A 22,791-nucleotide genomic window follows, 5' to 3' on the forward strand; every position below is an offset into this window, starting at 1 on the left:
GACTTTATTATCATCTTTGAATAAAACCGCAAAAAAAAAAAAATCTTTGTACATCTGATAGTGATTAGCTGATGATTCAACCAAAGACAGTTAGTCCAACTTTTTAATTGATGTTGTTGAGATGATTGTTATAGCAGTCCACTGACAGAGTTATCTGATAGCTAAAATTATAATTAATGTGGGAGCGGTTTAAACTACTATCTGGCTCAATGATTTACGATGAGAATTCAGCCCAGGTAGAAGAGGTTTTAATAATGGTCTAGATCAGGGGTTCTCAATGTAAGGTCCGGGGACCAGAGGGTGTTCCTGAGGGTCCCCAGCAAATTGATGAATTGTTAAATTTCAACATTATTTCATTTAAAAAATTTGATCACAAATAAAAACATTATTTCATTTACAGGGAGGTGAAAACATTAGACAATGTAGATTAGAAGAATGACTGTTTTGATCATAGTTCCATGGTTATCTCTCTACCTAGAAAAGTGCTCTCAGTAGAGTGCAGATCTCCGCCAGGCACCGCTACACCTAACCATGGCCAGTCAAACGGACGAGTCAGATGGATAACAGACACACACACACACACACACACACACACACACACACACACACACACACACACACACACACACACACACACACACACACACACACAGACTCACACACTCTCACACACACTCACACACACGCACACACACTCACACACACGCACACACACACATGCACGTACGCACGCACGCACGCACACACACACGACCGAACACATGATCTCCTGGCGGAGGTAATCATTCTGGAATTCTGGACAAAATCCTATCTAAAAATAAGAATATTCTAAGATTTTGATCCGGGAGATGAAATCTCTTCCAATGGAGGTCCGTGGCTCTGACATAGACTAACTTAGGGTCCTTGATATGAAAAAGGTTGAGAATCACTGATCTAGAGATCGGTTTGAGGTAAACAACACTACTGTATTTGGGATAGATGTGTACAACTGCTTTTAAACGTGTTTGAGTTGGTAATGCCTTCTGTTCGGGGGCCACGCTTAATTCCATTCCACACCAGGTAGGATAACAATCTTCTCTGTGAGCATGATAAGGTCGTTTGGTGCAGATTCATAAGTACAGCTTGAGAGTGAGACGGCAATCAGAGGTGAGATAGCTCCTCCGGGCGGTGTGGCTTTCACCTAAATGCATTTCTACCCCATCAACCCCCATCTCTGCTAGTCCTAAAACAATTTCGTCCGTCAAGTGCACTACATTTCCCATCCCTTTCAACGCGGTCAAAGAGGCCAGATTACAATTCTGCACGGCAGGGCAGAGTGCTCACGCTGAGCGACGGCGAGAGAGCTGCAACCCGTTAATTACCCACAATTCAAGATGCACGCGCAGGTAGAAAACAAGCGCATCTGAAGTGTGCTCGGAGCGCGAAGCACAATCAGGGACGCCTCTTAACCAGACATGGGATTTTAATCAGATAAGTTAAATTTAGACCATGGCGGCGTGGTGTTAATTTGTAGGTCAAGGCTTTTCCAGATTCCGCCGTAACCTTTGTCGAGCCTCCCTGTGTCCTGACATAAATCAATTGCAATGGAAAAAAAGTAGACACTTCCTCCTCCGTGGCAGGTCATTTCTCGGGGGCGGTTCGACACACACACACACACACACACAAACACAGGTCTGGGCACCGGCTGCTTAAAATTAGTGAGGGTTTGCTAATTAATTCCCACTCTGTCACTGGGGGGCAGCGCAATCTATGTGTGATGCAGCCTTTGTGAGATTAGGCGTCAGATAGGAGACGAAAACAATATCCACTCGTTTGCAGGCTACCTTTGTTATAACATGGGGGGGGGGGGGGGGGGGGGGGGGCGTTCCATTAGTGTAATTCCTTAGGTGCCTTCAGCTGGGTGGCGGTGATATCTCCTCATTTCAAATCAAATGAAAAGCGATCAATGGAACATTAAAGAGACAAATTGTGTGCGGCAGACACAGAATGTGGGCAAAGCATTTTAATGACTTTCGATATGCGGCTGATGGAAAGAATTTCCTTCATTAAAATGGATTTGGGGTATTTTGCTATCAAACGCTCTCCTGTCACTTTTGTCTCAATCCGTGTTGTTGTTGTCCCAAAGAACCTGCGAGACACATGTTGATGTGCAACGACACCTTATCAACATTCCACAATCAATGATGAAAGCGTTGGAACTCGAGAGAAGAATGTAGAACTGTCTCTTTAAAGTGTGCTAATAATGTAAGATTAGTAGTTAAAAAAAAGGGCTAAAGTTAAATCAATAATAATTAGTCTCTAATACTATGTTGTTTGATGTGGGTAATTTTTTCTCACCCCCCCCCCCCCCCCCCCTCTGCCCCAACAAGTAGGAACTTCCTGTTTAGAGAATAATATCCTGTGACAAAAATTTGAGCTGAAAGATATTGTCAAAAACATCAAATTCTGATTATTTGACAGAATAGTGTGATTGCTATTTAAACTGTGATTCATATCATAATTTTTGGGGCCGTTGTGCAGAATGCACGGCAGGGCCCTTACATTCCACTCTGTCGCCCAGACCATTTTAGCACGGATTCAGGCAATGTAATGTCTTTCCGCTTTCCAGTCCGGTAGGTGGCGGTAATGCACCTCTGGCTAATATTGTGGCTAGCTCGTTCAGAGAGTTCCACAAGAGCCGTCGTCGGACATTTCACCGTCTGGTGCCTCTCTCGATCCGACTAGGAATTTATTGATTCGATTTTTCAGGAGTTGACATGTATCGTCTTTTTTGTCCTAATGTAAAGCAGCTGTGAATGTGACAGCATTCGGTTGCGGCTGCTCCTGTCCTATTCCAACAACTCAACTTGTTGAGAAGAAGAATGAAAAGAGTCGCATTTGGAAATATCAGTCCCCAAAGTCCCATCTGCAAAAAGTGTGAAAGGGAGTTCCAAACCAAACTGGGGTAGCACATCCAATCTCGCCAAGCAGCTGAAAGACAGGCACCCAGACCTGTTCAAATAATTCAAGGTGGGTTACTTCTTTCAAACGGTGTAAAATAACACGTTTAACAACATATCAAACAGACCTTATCCTGTCACATTCGTTTTTGAGATAGCTGGCAATGCATTGTGTAACCAAAAAACGTTTGCGCTAACGTTAACGTAACGTGTTTTGTAATGGAATCATTATGGGACCCGGCTAATACCTGGTACAGCGTTAGCTAGCATAGTGTAACACGTGTGCATGCAATGTTTGTAATGGAAACATTATGGGACACGGCTAATAGCCGGACTTAGCCATAGTTCAACATGGCATCAAAATAAATACAAGCTTCTTTCGGGTGAAACATGTCCGTGAATTAAAACTAGCTACATAAAATTGCTGGTTCCATGTCGCTGTTCCGACCTCTCGCTGTTCCGACCTCCCCTCTCCCAGCCCCCATGCCTAAACCTAACCTCCCCCAGACCCTAACCCAAAACCTAACCTCTCCCACCCCCACGCCTAAACCTATCCTCCCCCAGACCCTAACCCAAAACCTAACCTCTCCCACCCCCCACGCCTAAACCTAAGGTCGGCTTGGTGACACAGCCGAATTTATGGCAGTGTAGGTCGGACTAGTGGGAGGTCGGACTAGCGGGAGGTCGGACTAGCGCCCGGACCCCAAATTGCTTGCACTCTACATGTGTGTATGTGCAGTTGTCTTTATCATCTCTTTATTTTAGTAAATCTCACTGACGTTACTTTCCATTTAACAGTATGCGAGAGATGAAGATGAAGAGGAAGGCACAAGTCGCGGAGCCCAAAAGACCACCCAGCAGACAATTCCTGATGTTTTTGAAAAGCAGAGGAAATATGACTCGCATGAAGCAAGAAAGTGTGATAGGGCATTGGCAGAATTCCTATGCATCGATCAAATACCAATATACACCGTTGAAAAAAAAGGATTCCAGCAATTCTGTGAAATAAATTAAATTATAATATTTAATATAATAATAAAATTAAATACTTGACGGCTACATGCCACTGGTGTTGCACTGTCTGTACTCACTGCCATACAGAGTTGAATGTAAGAAGAAGTAAGCAGAAGCACATTGTTTTGTTTTAAAGTTGAAGGCTACATGCCATTTGTTCATTGAAAATAGTTGCATACTTTAATAAAGGAGAATATGTTCAAGAAATATCAGTCTGTTTTTTTTACCGTGGTACCGAAATTGGTACAACGGCCCTATGCCAGGTTTCGACCTGGCCTTGTTTTTTCTTGTCATAGGTCTTAATTTTCTCAGAACTTTAAAACCGTCTCAAGAAATGTGATTTTGTTGATTTTGTAGTTTTGCAAAAGTTCTAGTCGCGATTTAGATGTGTTTCTTTTTTCTTTGTATTGTTCGACAAAAAAACCTCCTCCGCGGGAGAGAATCTTCTCAGTGTAACGTACTGCTTTCGACGCCGCATTGACAGCGTGAAATGGGCGGACTATTGCAATGAGCTCTTCCCTCTCAGTGTTAGCGATGATGGAGTCGTCATTTCTCCTCTCCGCGCGGAGCCGCGCTGTCACCTTCCTTACCTGAGGGCATCCAGGGATCTGATGAAGGCTTCTCTCTGGTGTTGGCCTGCTCCCACTCAAGGTCATCTTCTCTGCCTTGGCTGTACCCGCACGCCGCCAGCGGCTTCTCAAAGTTACAATCGCCTGTGTGACAAAAGGAAGAAATTTATATTGTTATACGGCTTTTCCATTAACTTGCTGCCGAAATGAATGAGCACATAAATTACATCCCTCCCCCCCACCACCACCACCACCACCCACCACCACCACCTCCTTATTTTTTCTTACCGGCGTTATTCATAATGCAATATGCCAGACAATGAGATGCATTTAAGTGAGACAGAGTGAAGGATTACTGTAGCAGGCGAGGCACAACATACATTACCGTCATTAGCAGCACGGCAGTCCAATTTCACAACGACAAGTATGAAGTGTCCAAACTCCATCATCGTTAGGCATTATGTTCCCAAACTGCACCGCCATCCAGGAGAAATTGATTTATTTTGCTTTGCCGGGCCGGCCACAGAACTTTGCTGTTCACGCCGGGCCCTTACTGCACAGAGCCCGCTCTAATCCTTTTTACAAGCTGCTTGCAAAATGACAGCAAGCAGCCATTAGGGGCCGGGCTTCAATAAGGCAGCATGGCGGGCCGGGCTTCAATAGGCTCGGCGTATGATCGATTAATACAAATAGGCCTTTATTCCTCACACCTTAAAGGCCACGCGGAGAATGTGAGAGTTGGGCTTTTTTCTCCCACCCCAAAGTGCTTTTCAATCTACTCATAAATCTAAAAAAAAAAAAAGGCATGTCAGAACAATATCAGTCCATAGTGGAAAGGTGTGTGTGTGTGTGTGTGTGTGTGTGTGTGTGTGTGTGTGTGTGTGTGTGTGTGTGTGTGTGTGTGTGTGTGTGTGTGTGTGTGTGTGTGTGTGTGTGTGTGTGTGTGAAGGGGGGGGGGCGCTCTGAGGTGGCCTTACACCACAGGAGGTACCTTCAGAGTAGGAGGTACTCTATAAAAATGATTTGATGCTGTAGAAGAATCAGGATCACACTGGTCCAGTGTTGATAACATACTCTGCATTGCATTCCTATCTCACAAAAAAAAGAGAGAAAAAGACATTTGGAAACTGTAAGCGTTTCTTTGCGCACGCCGTAATAAGTCTCTAAGCACAGATGACATAGGGATTTTACTGCCTCCAGGAACGTCTTTGAGCCAGAATCTCTGCCAGGCCAAAACCAATATCTCATCTCTTACAAGCTCCCCGTGACATTCTGTCGCATAAAGGCTATGAGCCGGGGTCTTTGTTTTCCCATTTCTCTCTGTGCTGACATTTACACTACATGTGCAAATGAGTGGCCAAACGAGGCGAACACGAGATAATTAATATCCAGCTCCATAGGGCAGCTGCTAATGATAGATTTGCTGCTTTGTCTGTTTTTGAGGGGGTGGACATAGAGAGTGGAGCGATTACCAATATATCATGAGGCTACATTGTTAAAAGGTTGGGGGTTTGTTCAGATCTTGTCTAGAGATGTATTGGAAACACTTCAGTGAACCCGGAGCTGTGGACCGGTTAGGAGGATCGTGTCGTGTGTGTGGGCAACAGCATCGAATGCCAGTCTCTGAGACGGACAGTCAATCACCCGCAGCAGCATCCAGTTACCTCCTTTCCATCCTCTTTCTCCCTTCCTGCCACTCTGTATGCAGGGGCCTTCTCTGGCAGACTGGTAATTGATAGTAAATGATGTCTCCTTCCGCACAAATGCAATTTTCAGAATGTGATGCTGAAGTTTCTTGCTTTCATTCACAAATGGCATTCACTGAAGCGTGCCAGGACACTGTTGCCACATCATTCATCACTACTGTATGGAAAATCACAGATCACCTCATCCAATACAGGGAAAAACTACTTTCCCACATCAGCGTCACCATCAAGTGTCCGTTTTATAACACTGACTTGACAAAATCATTGAATGAAAATTATGTTATTCTATGTAATAAAAGATGTGAAACTGTTGTGAAGTGTAACCATCACTCTCAAACATCATGCCTCTTTAGCTACCTCTGCTTCATATATTAAGAAAGAACTGCTCTCATGGGCCTACTCTACATTTTATTGCTTATGTCAATATCTGAGGGGGGGGGGAATCCTCAGATTTTTTTTTATATATAATTACTCAATTAATTATCTCAACCCTGTGTACTTTGGAATTGTTTTTAGCTAGCTAGCTGCCACTTGCAAAACATGCTAGCAAACAATAGCTGATGTAAACACAACTGAATTTGTTATTGCTGTAAAGCCTTTGCGAAATCAAATAAATAAAAAAACAAGAAAAAAACCCATTGCAATGCTATTCTTACCTTTCCACCATGAAAATCACAAAGGCACAATGGGGTTGCACAGAATCTCTATATCTGTCTAAAATGTTGACTCTTTACCCTTTGAAACTCCAGCTCGTACGGGAAATATGATTTTCCCACTGGCTCATCATTGTCCATCTCATCAGTTTTTTGTACATTAGTACAATTCATTCATTCCACCGAGACTCTCCTCGATCCACCAACAGCAGCACATGAAACAACAGTGCTGAATGTTTGATTAGATGTGAGGCAGCAGTAGGCTATCTTAGAAGTTGGAGAATTTGGGCATGTGACTGGAAGCTTAGCGGTTTACTCGCAGGCCAGCTGAGAAGCTCAGTGTTGAAAGTGAATCAGAAACCCTCATTAACTACCAATTAACCCCTAATTGGAGCTGTTGAACAGTAGGAAACTATGGTTGCACTGGGCAGCTCCCTGGTGTGAATGTGGGGAGAAAGCTGAAAAAAGCATGTACAGTATTCTCAGACCGTCTTCTTTGGATAAATTAATAGAAATGTGAGTTTTGCAAAGATGTAACTTGGAGAAAATTGACATGAATCTTTGGCTCTGGTGGTGTCACAGGGACTGGCTTACTTCCATCAATATTTTGCCTCAATAGTTCCAAGATCCTTCACCCCGTGCCGCCCGCCTCCCTCTCACAGCATGGTGGCGCTCAAACAAATCTAAAGAGGTGGCTTTTATTGGTGTTTGATATTCAAACAGATAGCATCGCCGCAGAGAGAGATTTATTCAGAGACAGTGGGTGATGGAGGTGAAGGGAGAATTTGAAACGTTGAAGGGTAATGTCATCAAAAAGAATAAGCACAAAGCGGAGTCCACCCTCGTTTCATTTTGAAGGGTTTAGTTGTTTAAATGTCAACTCTGTGTTGAATAATAACTCATAATAATAACTGTGGAGAGTGAGAGAGGTGAGGTCTCAGTTTGAAACCTCCTCTAGCCGTCAAGGCGTCACATTGACGTCATCAACACTTCTACTCTATTCATGATTCTCTTGTGGCTCAGCTCATTTAAAACACCAAAGACTTGTTCAGTTTGGATTTAATATCTTTTCAGATGGAGGCTATAAAAACATTCAAACAGGAGATTAACAAGGAATACCGCTCAACCTAAGAACACGAATATGCTATTCTGTTGGCCTAATACTGTTCAATCCGTGTTTGTGAACATAACCCCCATTATCCCAAAGTAAGACACCACAGTCAACACTAAAAACAAGCACAGAGCTTGTACAGACACATGGCGGGTGTGTTCAATTCAATTCAATTCAATCCAGTACCAGTATTATGTAAATTAACATCAGAGAGTGGGGGTTCGGTTATCCCCAAAGGAACGCTAGCTAGCGGCTACACAATTATGTCATTACTAGTATCCCAAAGATCATCAGCCAACTAATACCGTTAGATAAATCTGCAGATAAGGTTCTTAAAGGGCCTATGAATTATCATCATCATCATCATCATCATCATCATCATTCTAAGCATTATTACTGACACCGGTGGCCGTTAGGATAACTGCAGTCAGCAACCTCTTGCTCGAGCTGGGGCGCGTGCTCGGCTGCTCGCCCTCTGTCAGCGCAATCAGCTAGCGGCCAAAACAGTGACGGCCTGGATCTGGCGTTGGTAATGTTAGCTGAAGTAATTCTGCAAACAGCATGGCCAATTTATCAGCCAAATACGTTTGACACCTAAGGTGTTTCATGCAGCTGGACACTCAGTTAGCCTACTGTAGGCTCCTCGCCGGTCGATGCACCTCCTACATCAAAAGCTCAGTGTCCTTGGTAGCTCAAACTTACATTGAGTGACCTTGGGCTTAGTGTCATGTGCATGCCACCGTACAAGTTTCAATAAGGTCCTCCGCTTTCACGAAACAACGCTTTTTGGAGCGGGGGGGGCTTAGCTTATAGCTGCCGCCGTCGACTACATGCACACAGTACAGTAGGCTACTATACACCCTCATAAAACCACCCTATGCACTCTCATAGTAAGCTGGTCTATCTTTTCCAATTGATTCTCAATGGATGTGACATCAGGGGTTAGGGGGTGGGACAATCTCTCCTCTTGTTTCTGGCTAATCAGGACAGCAGGGAATAATCACTGAAAGACCACACTGCTTTTTCACTGCCAATAATGATTCTGAATACTGAACTTTAAATATCAGCCAACACGTCCTATTCATTCCAATATTGGCCATTAAAACAGAGTCACAAAAATAACTGAAATATAATGTTTTTTCTCTCCATTAGAGCGATCTCGCATAACTAATTCACGTTGTATGAACAAGCAGTAGCATTGCATTGACTCCTTATGTGTTACACATGGCTCTTCGTATAGCATGCGATTTTAGTCTTGGGAAATCCTCCGATAACCATTATAACTTGCTATTAGCCTGACATAGTGTCAGTGCTGGGATGAACTGAACTGTCCTCAGGGAAATATGAAAGCATCTTGTTATACTGAAATTACCTGATACAAGAAGCTTTCCTGAAATAACTGCAGCGTGACTCCACCATGAATAAAATAAATAGATATCACCCATCACGTGCTGAATGGCATCCACACAAATGGGTATTTCTCAATCAGGAGATTGTATACATCGCATGCATCCAGATGAACAAATCAATCAATAGCTTCGTAATGCTCTTTCTCTCTGTAGGAGGTTTATGTCTGTGCCAGCGTGTGGCACAACCCCACATATAATCAGCCTCGACAGCAGCTGAAATAGATATCCCGATGAGACACTGCCAACTCTCTGAAGGAGATTTAACTTACAATAAAAGCTTCTACGAGGTGTGGGGAGTCGCGGAGTGGAGACGAATGTGCCCCCAGCCTGTCAACATCCCCCATTCAGGAGGAACAGGCAGCTTCAAGCCAAAAAGGTCTGGTGGCCCTAGACATTGTCATTAAACAATTTATTCCTGAGTGAGAAGACACAATGCTCTCTATATTGTCACGCTGCAGAGTGCATTTCAAAGAAATCTATCCATCTCTGACTGGACTGAGCCACAGGCCACAATCAATACTTCAACCCCTCAACGCTGGAGCCAATTTCTCCTAAAGATTTTCAAGTCAGACTTAAAAGGCCTTTTGTTATTGCACCTGTAACAAAAGTAAACTTTCAGCATTAAAAGCTGTGTGTGTGTGTGTGTGTGTGTGTGTGTGTGTGTGTGTGTGTGTGTGTGTGTGTGTGTGTGTGTGTGTGTGTGTGTGTGTGTGAGTGTGTGTGTGTGTGTGTGTGTGTGTGTGTGTGTGTGTGTGTGTGTGTGTGTGTGTGTGTGTGTGTGTGTGTGTGTGTGTGTGTGTGTGAGTGAGTGAGAGAGAGAAGAGAGAGAGAGAGAGAGAGAGAGAGAGAGAGAGAGAGAGAGAGAGAGAGAGAGAGAGAGAGAGAGAGAGAGAGAGAGAGAGTTTGGTGGTGGTAGGTTGGGGTGTTACACACACAGGGCCCTGGATACCAATGAATGAGGCTGGATTGTGTGAATATTTAAAAGAATCACACCCAGTTGAAGCAGTCACCTGAGAGAAGACCTCTTCCCTGCTGGTCAGTCACCTGAGAGAAGACCTCTCCCCTGCTGGTCAGTCACCTGAGAGAAGACCTCTTCCCTGCTGGTCAGTCACCTGAGAGAAGACCTCTCCCCTGCTGGTCAGTCACCTGAGAGAAGACCTCTCCTCTGCTGGTCAGTCACCTGAGAGAAGACCTCTCCCCTGCTGACCTCTCCCCTGCTGGTCAGTCACCTGAGAGAAGACCTCTCCCCTGCTGACCTCTCCCCTGCTGGTCAGTCACCTGAGGGAAGACCTCTTCCCTGCTGGTCAGTCACCTGAGAGAAGACCTCTCCCCTGCTGGTCAGTCACCTGAGAGAAGACCTCTTCCCTGCTGGTCAGTCACCTGAGAGACGACCTCTCCCCTGCTGGTCAGTCACCTGAGAGAAGACCTCTCCTAGGCTCGCCCGCTGTGTGGGCTCACCCGCCCTGCACCTCGCCAAGCTGGCCCTGCAGCTCGCAGCTCGCCCCCTTTTAGTTATGATGATGACGATGATGATGATGATAGAACTCAAGGTTGTGATAACCCTAAACCCAGTTCTATGATTATTATGAGCGAGATGTCTCGTCCGACAACCCTTCTTGCTGGGCGGGAGAGAAAAGTAATGCCGCGTCACTCTTGCGCTCGGGAATATGTAGGTAGGGACCTATTTACAGTCTATGGTAGGGACCCCTTTTCCCCCACCCCCTCTCCGTATGCATACTCCTGATTGGTCAATCCTCTCATGCTACATACATAGAAATGGACACATGTCACCCACACTATCACACACATAACTATGTCTATCATAATCAAAATCACTTTTCCAACCATGATTTATTGATTTTCTATAGTATTATTTGTGTTATTGGCCAGCTAGATAGCTAGCTGACCATGTTCATGTTTTTCTTAGCTTAGATTTGTCATTTATTCTGTCTTCTATTCTTTTACTTTGTGTTTTTGTATTTTAATCATTGTGTGTCATGCATTGTATTTTTTGTCTTGGACCCCAGGAAGACTAGCTGTCGCCTAGGCGGCAGCTAGTGGGGTTCCTTTCTAATAAACAAATAAACAATAAAGGTATGGAAGCGGCTGCAGTGCTTAAAAATAGATCTGTGTCTGCTAAAGCATTATACGAAAGAGCTGACCCTGAACAGTATCTGTCAATGTTAAAAGTACTGCTTCATGCAGAGGGTGTAATTGACATTGCTCCTGTTCACCATGTTTTACTGCTTTCTTGCTTATTCTCAAGAAGACAGTTGAGCGAGTGCAACTTTTATTTTCATGGTAAAAGGACAAACAGAGATTTTCACAAGAGTGTGAGCCCATAAAGCAATAATGTCCTCATTTCACTGTCTTCATTACTACAATAGGAGGCAAACATGGTTAATATCTAAAGGGGAAATGCACTGACACTGACCTGCTACCAACACAACTTAATATAGTGCTTTCCTCGCTGGATCACAAAGATATATGATGGCCATTTTTCTTTGAAAGATTATTTTGGGCAGTGTCTCCTTTATTTGACAGGGCATAGTGGAAAGAGAAAGGGCAGATCGGGAGATCATAATATGGTGTGATTCACTGGTGGCTGGTTCACACCGTATGAACCTTAGCCAGGATGCTGCTATATAATGCTAATTATTGCATAATTATCTAGCAGTCAAGACGAGCAAGTTACAAAGGGCAAGTGGCAATAGTAATGAACAACAGAGCCATTAGTGTGTATGTGCGCTGTAGCCTGTATGACATTAGATACTGCCCTCCCAGGGAGAAGCAGGCCCTTTCCAGCATCAGCACCGCTCCGGTCCCTGTGGCAGATATCATTGCTGCAAGACCTCCTTAGCCCCTCTGCCAATTCTGCAATTACCAGCCTTCCAACCTGTTCTGTCTGGCAAGGAAATCACAGGTCTGCTCTTCGCCCCAATCCGCTTCAGTGGCTGCACTTGTTTTAACAAACATCTCGTCTGCTGACGTCCCCCAAGACTGAAACCACAAGGCAATCTGGGGTAATTTAAAACCAATGTCGACTATCTCCCTCTACCACAGCCAGTTTGGAGCTTCAGAATCCTGCAGCTAAGCCCCTTAGGGACTGATAGGGCTTTTCACTCTGGCCCTATTTCACTTATCTATTGGCAGCTCCTGCCAAGTCCTATCTCGGCACTGAATTGCATGTATATATACTGTCTGTTTGGGGACTTTGAGCGCCGGGAAGGGATTTAAACAATCAATCTCAATATCATTATCAATCACGTCTTGCTGTTCCCCACATTGATTCAGGGGGAAATAAAGAAGTTGGAGTGGAGATTTTCCACTGATAATCTGCCGAGCTGAGCCATGCACTTGTCAGCGATGTTAACCACATCCTGTGCGACAGTTTGAAAACAGGAAAGAAAGAACACGTGAGATGTTTAACCCATTGATACTTGATGCAGCATTTGCGTGTATAGCCCTCATTTGTGTGTGTATCCCTTTAAGACAGCGAACCGCGTGACGCGGTTCACGGTCTTAAAGGGATACACACACAAATGCTGCATCAGGTATGAATGGGTTAAACTATGACTGTGGAATATGTCTGATGATGACGATGCAGAATGTCCTGTATGAACCTATGAATATTTTTGGTGGAAAAAATACAGCACACAGATTTAGTATAAAACAACCTCTGGCATTATGTTTAGCTCTCATTAAAGAACACCTTTGCCTTATAGCGGGGCATCTTATTATTTTGTCAACCAACTATCGACGTGATAAATGTGTTTTACCGCAGGAGTACAGCATAGTTCCTGATCAAACCCCAACCCATGGTTAGATGTACAGAAGAAGACAGGCAGACTTCTCCTTAGATATGCAACATTTTGACAGATGATTTTCAAGCGATGTATGCCAGCACAAGGCTTTTGACGTTTTCTTTTACTGTGCCTGTCAAGAACTCCCAGCAAATGACTTCAAATCCATCTCCATTTTGTACAACCTGCTAGACACCAATTAAGATGAATATGGAATCTAACTCAGAGACATGGACCATCCTTAATAAGGATCCTTATTGTCATCATTCTCTAAGTAATAAAAATGAGGACTTGGCTGCCTAGAGCAGAGGTTCTCAAATGTTTTTCAGCCAAGGATCCCTTAGAAGATAGAAAATATACCAGGGACCCCCTCATTCTGATTTGTGATTTTGGACTAAGCTTAATTGTTTCCACGGTAACGTGCTTGACTTTTAAATTGATAGGTTTGTTACATTAGAATGTAATCCATGAACCATTTTAGATTTAAAGCATACAATATTTTCGTTGAACTATGAAGCTTTTGCACACAAAAAAAGTGTTTATTTTTATTTTCCTGAAAACTTTTGGCGGACCCCCTGGCAGTGCCACAGACCCCCATTTAAGAACCACTGGCCTAGAGGGATCCTGTGCAGATAACGTAAAAACCACAGGGTTATTTTTTAATTTGGTTGAGGTCCATCTTGAATCGCAGCTTGCCAAAACCCAAGGCCGGGCTCAAATCACGCAGCTAGGAGAAGGCAGGAGAGCCTCCAAAACGCTGAAGATGGGATGCGATCTGATCGGGAGACCGAGGACAACCACCTGCTGTGCTCATGTAAATGTATGAGGAGGCCGAGCGTGCAGTAAGTGGAGTGTTTAGTTTACAGAGTGCTGGCTTAGGCGCATCCCGACTCTGGCTTGACAGCAACAAGGCTGGTTAACAATAGCTCTCCCCCCATTGTTCCCAGCATCATCATTCCTCTCTTTATCCGCTGCTGCTATCTGCCTGTCTGTCTCGCTGCCTCTGCCCTCCAGAGAGAGCCGGAGAGAATTAGTTTCCTATTCCTATTCAGCTTAATGCCTGTTGATACACTGAATGGCAGAGTGAAATAGGCTTGTTTGGCTTTCCATTTCCCTGTGTTCAACATAGTGGAGAAATGATATGGTGACTGAGCACAAAAGCACTCTTTTTAAAATCCCTGTTTATTTGTTACAAAGATTAAAACCGTGTTTCCACGACCACCGCAGTGTGAGACCATGGTGACTGAGGAGGGGATGTAGTTTGGTGATTGGATAACGCTGAGAAATAACATCACAATATTTCAGGGTATTTCTGCAATAACATTATTCTTGATGATACGACAAAATACTGAAGGATATTTTAATATTGATTTCAAGAACATACAATTGCAACAAAATAAGTGTTATAGTTTTATATGTCAGTATAAATGTAACAGCTTGCCTTCAAATATTCAAATACGCCTCCAATTACTGCCGTGGTTTGTTGTATGCTCTTTTGGAACCAAACCACTCCCACACTACTGAAGCCACTCCCCTTTTTGGAATTAACCCCTCCACCATGGAGCCGCTTTCAGCCATGCTTGTTGCTGTGCGTACTAGGGCTGCTCGATAAATTGATTTGGAATCGTAATCGAATTAATTAGTTAGGACGATGTTAAAAAAATGAAAATCGTAAAATCGATTTTTTTTAACTAGGGTAATTACGTTACGGCGGGGCGGCTCTCTCTCATGTACGCGTGATGCTACTTGTCCCTTCTCCCCGCTGTAAAGTCTCTCTGGAGGCTGTGACTACTGCTGGCTAGTACTAAAGACAGCAGCAATGAACTTACACCTCCAAAAAGCACAGTGTGTGAGCACTGAGCAGCGTGTTGCACTGCGGGCTGTGCAAGATAACGATTACCACAACACACACGCGCGCGCGCGCGCACGAACAAAGACGTTATCACCGGACGCTGAAATGTTGCCTTTATAGTTCACACAACAACACGTGAGGCCACCGAGTAACGTTAGGACTCACCTCCAAAAGAGCAAATCCACCAGTGTCACGTGACTGCGGTTAGCAAGCAACAGCCAGGAAGTTAGGCATAGCAAGTTAGGCTAAAACAGGAAGTTGGGTTGTTCTGCCTTCAGAGTAAAAGCGTAATTTGTCACATTTGTCAGCTCTGCAAGGCAACAAATGTTTAGAGAACTATAATAGTCTAAAAAAATGGAAATGGAAATCGAAAATCGAGTTTTGAGAGAAAAGATCGTCAATTAAATTTTTAGGCAAAATCGAACAGCCCTAGTGCGTACATCATACCGTTATGCAGCATACTGGTGTGACATCATTACATCAACAAGACGAACTATTGATATATGAATATTATATAATCTATAAGTATTCATATATCAATAGAATAGATAGATAGATATGAATTTTGGACTATATGAATATGAATTGTAACGATATATCGATATGGCACACATTTACACACACCTTAATCCTGTCCTGCATAGATATTTCTACTAAATATAATTTCCCCACCATGTAAGAAATGCCTTCCATAGATGGTTGAAGTTCACTCAGCCCGACTCAACCCGTGATGATGGTTTAAAGTGGAATTGGTACCCAGCATATTGATTCTCAACAAGGTTCCAACTCAATAGTGTGAGGCTGGAAATAAAACTTCCTCCGGCTTGGCATCAGATTGGATCAGGTGTGATGGGCCACCTGGCCTGAGCTACAAATGAAAAAAGGCTCAATGAAAGACAGTCAGAGGAGAAAAGTCCCTGGTTTCCCTCAGAAAATAGATCCATGCCTGGACAGAAAGAGAAAGCCCTGGCTCACTCCAATAGAAAACAGCATCCCCATCCGACAGTGGATGACCCTTTAGATTGAACCCCCTTCAATCGTTCCAAAACCTGCTAAGTCAACAAGCCTTTGATTTCTCTAACAAAGAAGGGTGGAAATGCTAACGCTCAGCATCGCTAGCTTTCCCCCCTTTTCTCCCTCCGTTTCCCAGAGTCTAATTTGTCAAACACGCAAGTAACAATGCCAGAAATTAGCCCGAAGAGAGTTCGCCTCCAGAGGAGAGAATGATTATGTTTGATCATGAAATAAACAAGAACATTAACATGCTTTGTTGGTTTTCCACATCTGGAACAAATGGTTGTTTTTATGTGTAGAGGAGGGAATAATTCAAGGTTGAACGTCAAAGTATTAGGAAATCACTAAAGCTAATTAGAAAATGTAGAAGAATAGAAGAAAGGTTGGATCAATCCCTCTTGAGAAGAGGGGGAAAATCTAGGCCACAAGGCTTACACATTCAGGCAGAATTATCAGCTCGATGAAATATCATTACTTTGCTTTCGTGCCGCGACTTATCATCGATCCAATCCGCGCGGGACATTTCATATGATCGCTGGCCACACACAGCTGTGTGTCGAGCGTGGGACACTTCATATGATCGCTGGCCACACACAGCTGTGTGTCGAGGGTGGCTCTTCTGGCCGGTGCGCGCCGGACAGTGCGGTGCATGGGGGGGGTGGCGGAGGTGGGAGGTGGGAGCGCGGCCCAGGTGAAAAAGGTGACCGTGTGGATCTGAGTGTTGCCTTGACAGGTGTGGCTGAAGAGATTTCAATCCCAGCGGGAGCTTTTTCAAAGAGCTGTCTTAGGGTCTTCCCCGGCACACTTCAAACACATTCAGACCCTTTGTTTCTGTGGCGAAGCCCCATAAATCAGCTACCTGAAAGAGAAGCCTGTGGCCGTGCGTAATCCTCCCGGGTCAGGCGGAGCGGATGTGGAAGGCAGAGGCGTATAAGTCCACTTTAGAAAGCAGCGGGTGTGCCCGGGTCTTGTTGTGCTCGGCAACAGGAGTGCAGGCTGGTCACTGCAACAGGAGTGCAGGCTGGTCACTGCAACAGGAGTGCAGGCTGGTCACTGGCAACAGGAGTGCAGGCTGGTCACTGCAACAGGAGTGCAGGCTGGTCACTGCAAATCCCAAACAGCTTCCATGGCTCCTGCATTCATACTCGTGTCTTATCGTGTTGTACAGGCTTCTCAGTGCTGTATACATCGAGCCATATGAAATCCCTTTGATTTTTTTCAAAATTCCGTTTGATTTTTCCCCAAATTCTGTTTTTTCCATTTTAATTTAGGGGTTATGAGCGATATTTTTTCTTTTTTTGATGACTTGGCTCCGTCAGACAGCCTCTTCAACATGTTTCTCAAGGTGAAATCTAAGTTGTGAGGTGCAGCAGTAAGGGTCCCACGCAAGGGCGACCCCCCTCTCAAAACACCCCAATCAATCAATCAATCAATCAATCAATCAAAGTTTATTTAGAGTGCAAAATCACACCGAGGTGTCTCAGTACACTTCACAATAACAACAGAACACTAAAATCAATCGAAAACTGAATCATTTTTCTAGACCTATTGTACAATTATGAAATCATTTAGGTTACTACGATCATTAGATCTACTTCTTATTTTGATAATTAGTCCTACTTTTATCAATTTCAGCCAAATTATGGAAAATTCTGCAATATTCCATGTTTTACAGTTGATTCCATTTTTATTACCAAATTCCATGATTCCGTCCGTTTTTTTCCATTTTGCAGAAATCATATGGCCCTATGTATACAGCTATGACACACCTTGATCCGTGACATTTTAACACAACACAAGAACACAACAAGAGCTTCTTCTCAACTGCCATCGGCCTAATCAACAACGCTCGATAAACCCCCACGACTAAGGACTCTACCACCCCCCCCCCCCCCATATCCCAATAAAAGTGATTCTGATACTGTAGAATAGATGGACGGGTGTCCAGATTCCCTGCCTACCAACACAAGGGTCACAGGTTTGAGCCCCATGTTACCTCCGACCTTGGTCAGGCGTTCAAAAAGGCACAATTGGCCGTGTCTGCAGGTGGGAAGCCAGATTAAGGGTACTGTACAGTATGTGTCCTCCTGACCTGGTCGCTGCACTAGTGCCTCCTCTGGCCGGTCGGGGCGCCTGTTCGAGATGGAGGGGAACCTCGGGGGAATAGTGTGACCCTCCCACGTGCTAGATCCTGGGGGATGTAGCACGTGTCACAATTGTTTGTATGGCCCTTAATTCATCCGCCAAACTCATATACGTAGACAATATTAAGACACAACTACAGTAGGGGAGAAAAGCCATATCTGACCTTTCAAATATGTTAAAACAGCGAAAGTATCTACTCTGCTCTGTGTCGCTAGCCTACTTTTAACGCAATAATAAAATATGTTCAGTTCACCTCTGTACAGTGAGTGACTGAAGACCACAAGACGAATTACACTCTTCACCTGGTTTGTTCCCAATTCAAACAGTCAAGTGGCATGAATAAATCTTCAGTGAAAGAAAGGAAATTCACAGAGGACGCTTAATGCCTCATTAATATTTTGAATTATTGAATCCAATTATTGTATAAAGGCTCCTGACCTATTTTTCTTACCACTGACTGTCCTGTCATAACCTCACACATCACAGAGTCAAGTGGAACCTCTGTTTCATTATAGGGTCTTGGTTGGCTGTCTAGCTCCTGCAGGGTGCTGCCTTGGGAGATTGTGGCGCTCCAACCTTGGCGGCCGTCTGTTGTGTCCCTGCACAGCTACTGTAGCATCCCGCTGAACGGTCACTGGGATTAGCCTGCAGCACAAGAACCTGTGAAGCGGATCGCCTCTGTGATCTCTCGTTACACTGTCGGGTTTTTCATTAATAGTGTGACAAACAGGATTCTGGGCCAAAATATTTGACTGGTACTCTAAGGCCTACAAAATAACCCTCCAACTGGAGGCGGAACTCGCCATCTTTGGCTGCTCGGAGTCCTCTTTGCTCCTCCCAACGGCCGTGCAGCAATCTCTGACACAGGGAATGACAGTTGCCAAGAAACTAATTTTGAAGGAATGGAAGTCCTCCTCTCCACCTTCTTTTCAGCTGTGGCTGACAGACATGATCTCAGTTATACGTATGGAGAGACTCAGATTCCAGAGGTCAAATTCTCTAAGGAAATTTTCCGTTATTTGGGACCCGTTCCTGACCTATTTTGATCAGGCTAAAAGCGGTATTTGAGTTTCTTTGGGATCCTTTGCACAGTATATATATATATATATATTTTTTTTTTATCGATTTGTAAGCACATTTTGACATTTTGTAGCATTGTAATGTTGAATGTATGTATATATGTTTTTTCTTTTCTTTTTTCCTGTTCTTGTTTTGTTTTCTTTATGTTCTGAAAAAGTAAAATAAAATATATAAAAAAAAAATAGTGTGACAAACACCAATACAGAGAAAGAGACGGACAGGACATTCGAGGTGCACAGGAAGAAGGGATTTAAGATGGAGGATGACCAGTGTGACGGTTAGTCAGGCTAAGAGAAAGCCATTTTAGTTGAGCCCATGTGCACTGAATGTGTAGAATGGGCTTTTATAGAAGCAGAAATAATCTTATTGGTTGAGTTAAGAACCATAGTTTTTCAGAGCACATGCTACCTAACTGGAAAACCTCAATGACACAGAGAGAACTCTGGTCAAAATATAAGTAAAAACGAAATAATAGATATTTTTCATTCATTCATTATGTCATTCATGAGTTTAGAAGGTCTGACTAACTAGCTTATAACTAAAGGCTAGCTAGTTTGAACTTGGAAGGACATATAGCTAGTCTAACTAATGTGATGACCCCTCCCACTCTGCTGGCTCTGTCTGTCAGCCTGGTGGTTGGGGTTGTTAGTCTGATTGAGTGCACCTGGGCCCGGTATAGACTACCACCTCTTCCTTGGGAGCCTGCAGAGTGCAGACCATCCAGTGTTGGTCTCCCTCCTCACCTGTGTTGTGCGGACCTTTTTTGTTCTGTTAAGGACTAAACAAACTACTAAAAACCACCAGAACAAAAAGGTGCACACAGGTGAGGAGGGAGAGCGAGAGACTGAATGGACTGCAGGCTTTTAAGTCCATTAAGGAGTACACACCGGGCACAGGTGCACTCAATCAGCCTAACAACCCCAACCAGCAGGCCTGCAAGACAGGGCCAGCAGAGTGGGAGAGGCCAGGAGAGTGGGAGAGGTCGTCACATTAACATTAGCTAACCTAGACGGACCTTTTAGTTAGATTGTGTTTTATGTTATTAGCGAGTGAGGCTTAGCTTTCTCCTCTTACCGCTTGCTTTTTTCCCACTGCAGGCTTTGGTCTAATGTTAGCTACTTAGCCAGAAAACGTGTGGAGAACGAACAGTGTTCAGGTCAAAATGTCATGAACATTATCTTTATTAGCTCTGTGAATAAACACAGTATTGGACTCATCATGTCATGAACATTATCGTTATTAGCTCTGTAATGCACTCAATATCCATTACTATGCACTACATTGCATATCTAGTGATACCATACTCATTGATAGATTTCTGCAGGCAAAGCAACCATAGACCTGATTAAAAGAATGAGGCTAGCTGTATGAAAATGTGCTGGTAATCACACAATTCCAGTCACTTAATACCTTTATACTTAATACTGTAAATTATTTCAGCTTGAACTGTCACTTTGTTTTTGTTATTTTCCCAAGTATAGGAGCAGTTAAAAAAAAGTGCATGCTGAAAAAGTTTGGATGAACTTTTTTTTAAATCGTAACTTGAGGCTCGTCAGTCAACAGTGTTGTCTGATCTGTCAATCTATCTGTCTGATCCCTGAGGTCTTTCTAAAAGGTGTTGTTATTTCAATGAGCATATAGATCGTGATAGTCATAATACTCTAACATTTGAGGAAAATGTCTCATCCAGTCAAACATCACTTTGAGCCGCCTGGTCTGCTTGACCATCCCCCAGGTCTTTGGGCCTATATTGGTTTGGCCCGAAGAGCTCAATCAATCATGAAACAACCAGAGCTGCCAAACTAAGCCTTGTTCACACCCCAACACTCCATGTTGAAGCTATTTTGACATGGTCTCAGAAATGTCACTGACATCAACATGACCAGAAAGCAAATGCTGCAGGGCTTTGGGGAGAATGGACTATGACTGTCGTGAATTTTGTACACGAGGATCAAAAAAACAAGATTTGTTCTCTGGGATAGCAATACATTTTTTGGAACATGTGCGTAGTGGTGTGGATCGAGGCAATTCTTTTAGGAAAATAACTTAGAAATCCTTCGTTTAATGACAAATTTGTGACAGAAGAAATTAAAAACCAACATAGTTTGGATTTTATATTATTCTAGAAGAGTTGCTTTAGTCATATTTGATCAGAATCATTCCATACCCCGTTCCAAAGACCACCTTCCTCCTCACCTGCAGGGTTTCTCTAGAGGCTGCGCCGTTTTTGCATATTTATTTTTATCATGCAGTGCAACAGCTAGGCTCAGATATGTTTACATCAAATAGGCTAATCCCGAATAGTCCAAAGAAATGATCCATTTGATGGAATTTCATTGATGCATAGTTCACTAAATTGAACTACACTGCAAAACACATTGACGTACCTCCAGGCAATGTGAGATTAGTGAGAGAGAGAGAGAGAGAGAGAGAGACAGAGAGAGAGAGGAAGAGAGAGAGAGAGAGAGACAGAGAGAGAGCGGTGGGAGGGTGGTTGTTTGGGGATCTTCCCCTCTCCCCAAAGCTGCTAGCTGCCAGCTCCAGGTCTAGTGAAGAATCGACCACAGGGCATCGTCTTAGAAGAAATACAAAGTAGCACATAAAAGGGCTTAGCTGATGACAATGCCCATTTTTTGATTAATGTGAAATTAATTGTGACGACACTGACAGGCAAGCAGGCAAAAAAGTAATAGTCCTGCTAAAAACAATTGGCTGCATTGGTCTGTCTCGTGCTTTCATTTGATCAAAGTTGGGAGTTGACAAACTGGTAAGTTATGATTACGAATAGGGGAAATTAAATATATCAACAGAAAGGTATTGCTATGTACCATTCACAGGTACACAGAGTAGTGATGTTAATCTGCAGAAGGCCTTATGAGTAAAGCGAGAGAATGGTAAGAGAAATGTTTTCACAATTTCCTCCAAACACATCTGCATAATGAGTTACAAACCAATTTGTATATCATTGACATTTGACTCAAGACGGAGACTGGAAGGAAACGGGGAAGTTGTTTCCCAATCACAGAGTAATGAGGAACCTTTTAAGTAGCACACAGCCATATGTCAATATGAAGTGCATATTGATTACATAAAATATGGTCAGCTAGGGTCACTATGGCTTCAACTTGGACATCATCCAGATGTTTAAGGGAAAGGGTGCCATGGAAGTATCACCATCTGTACATTAACCTGCCATTATATGGAGGGGGGAGGGGAGCTGCCGAAATCAAAAGCCTCTGAATTTGCATAAGCAGCAATTAAAACTGCACTTATTCCAAATACAAATATGGATTCTGGGAAGTACAAACATCGGAAATTTTAACTAACGCTCTGGCACTTGGGATAAACCCTATGCATACGCCAACAAACAATACAAAGTCACACAATCTCATTTAACAGATTGAAAGTTGGCAAACTTCCCCATGGCTTCTACATGACAAATCGGAATATGATGATAACTGGAGGGCTGGAGAAGCATTTTGCTCCTCGAGAGGAA

General features: G+C 43.6%; 1 protein-coding gene across 1 annotated transcript in view; it reads right to left on the bottom strand.

The window, feature by feature from the left end:
* Nucleotides 1-22,791, bottom strand: part of LOC310796572 (receptor-type tyrosine-protein phosphatase mu) — a gene marked incomplete at both ends in the record, with an annotated part of 196,262 nt that overhangs the window by 141,656 nt on the left and 31,815 nt on the right. Inside the window, 1 exon segment of the mRNA XM_083658777.1 lies at nucleotides 4,544-4,666. Coding sequence (XP_083514903.1) covers nucleotides 4,544-4,666 — 123 coding nt within the window.

This window comes from Poromitra crassiceps (assembly GCF_964638095.1).
Source record: "Poromitra crassiceps genome assembly, chromosome: 23".
NCBI lineage: Eukaryota > Metazoa > Chordata > Actinopteri > Beryciformes > Melamphaidae > Poromitra > Poromitra crassiceps.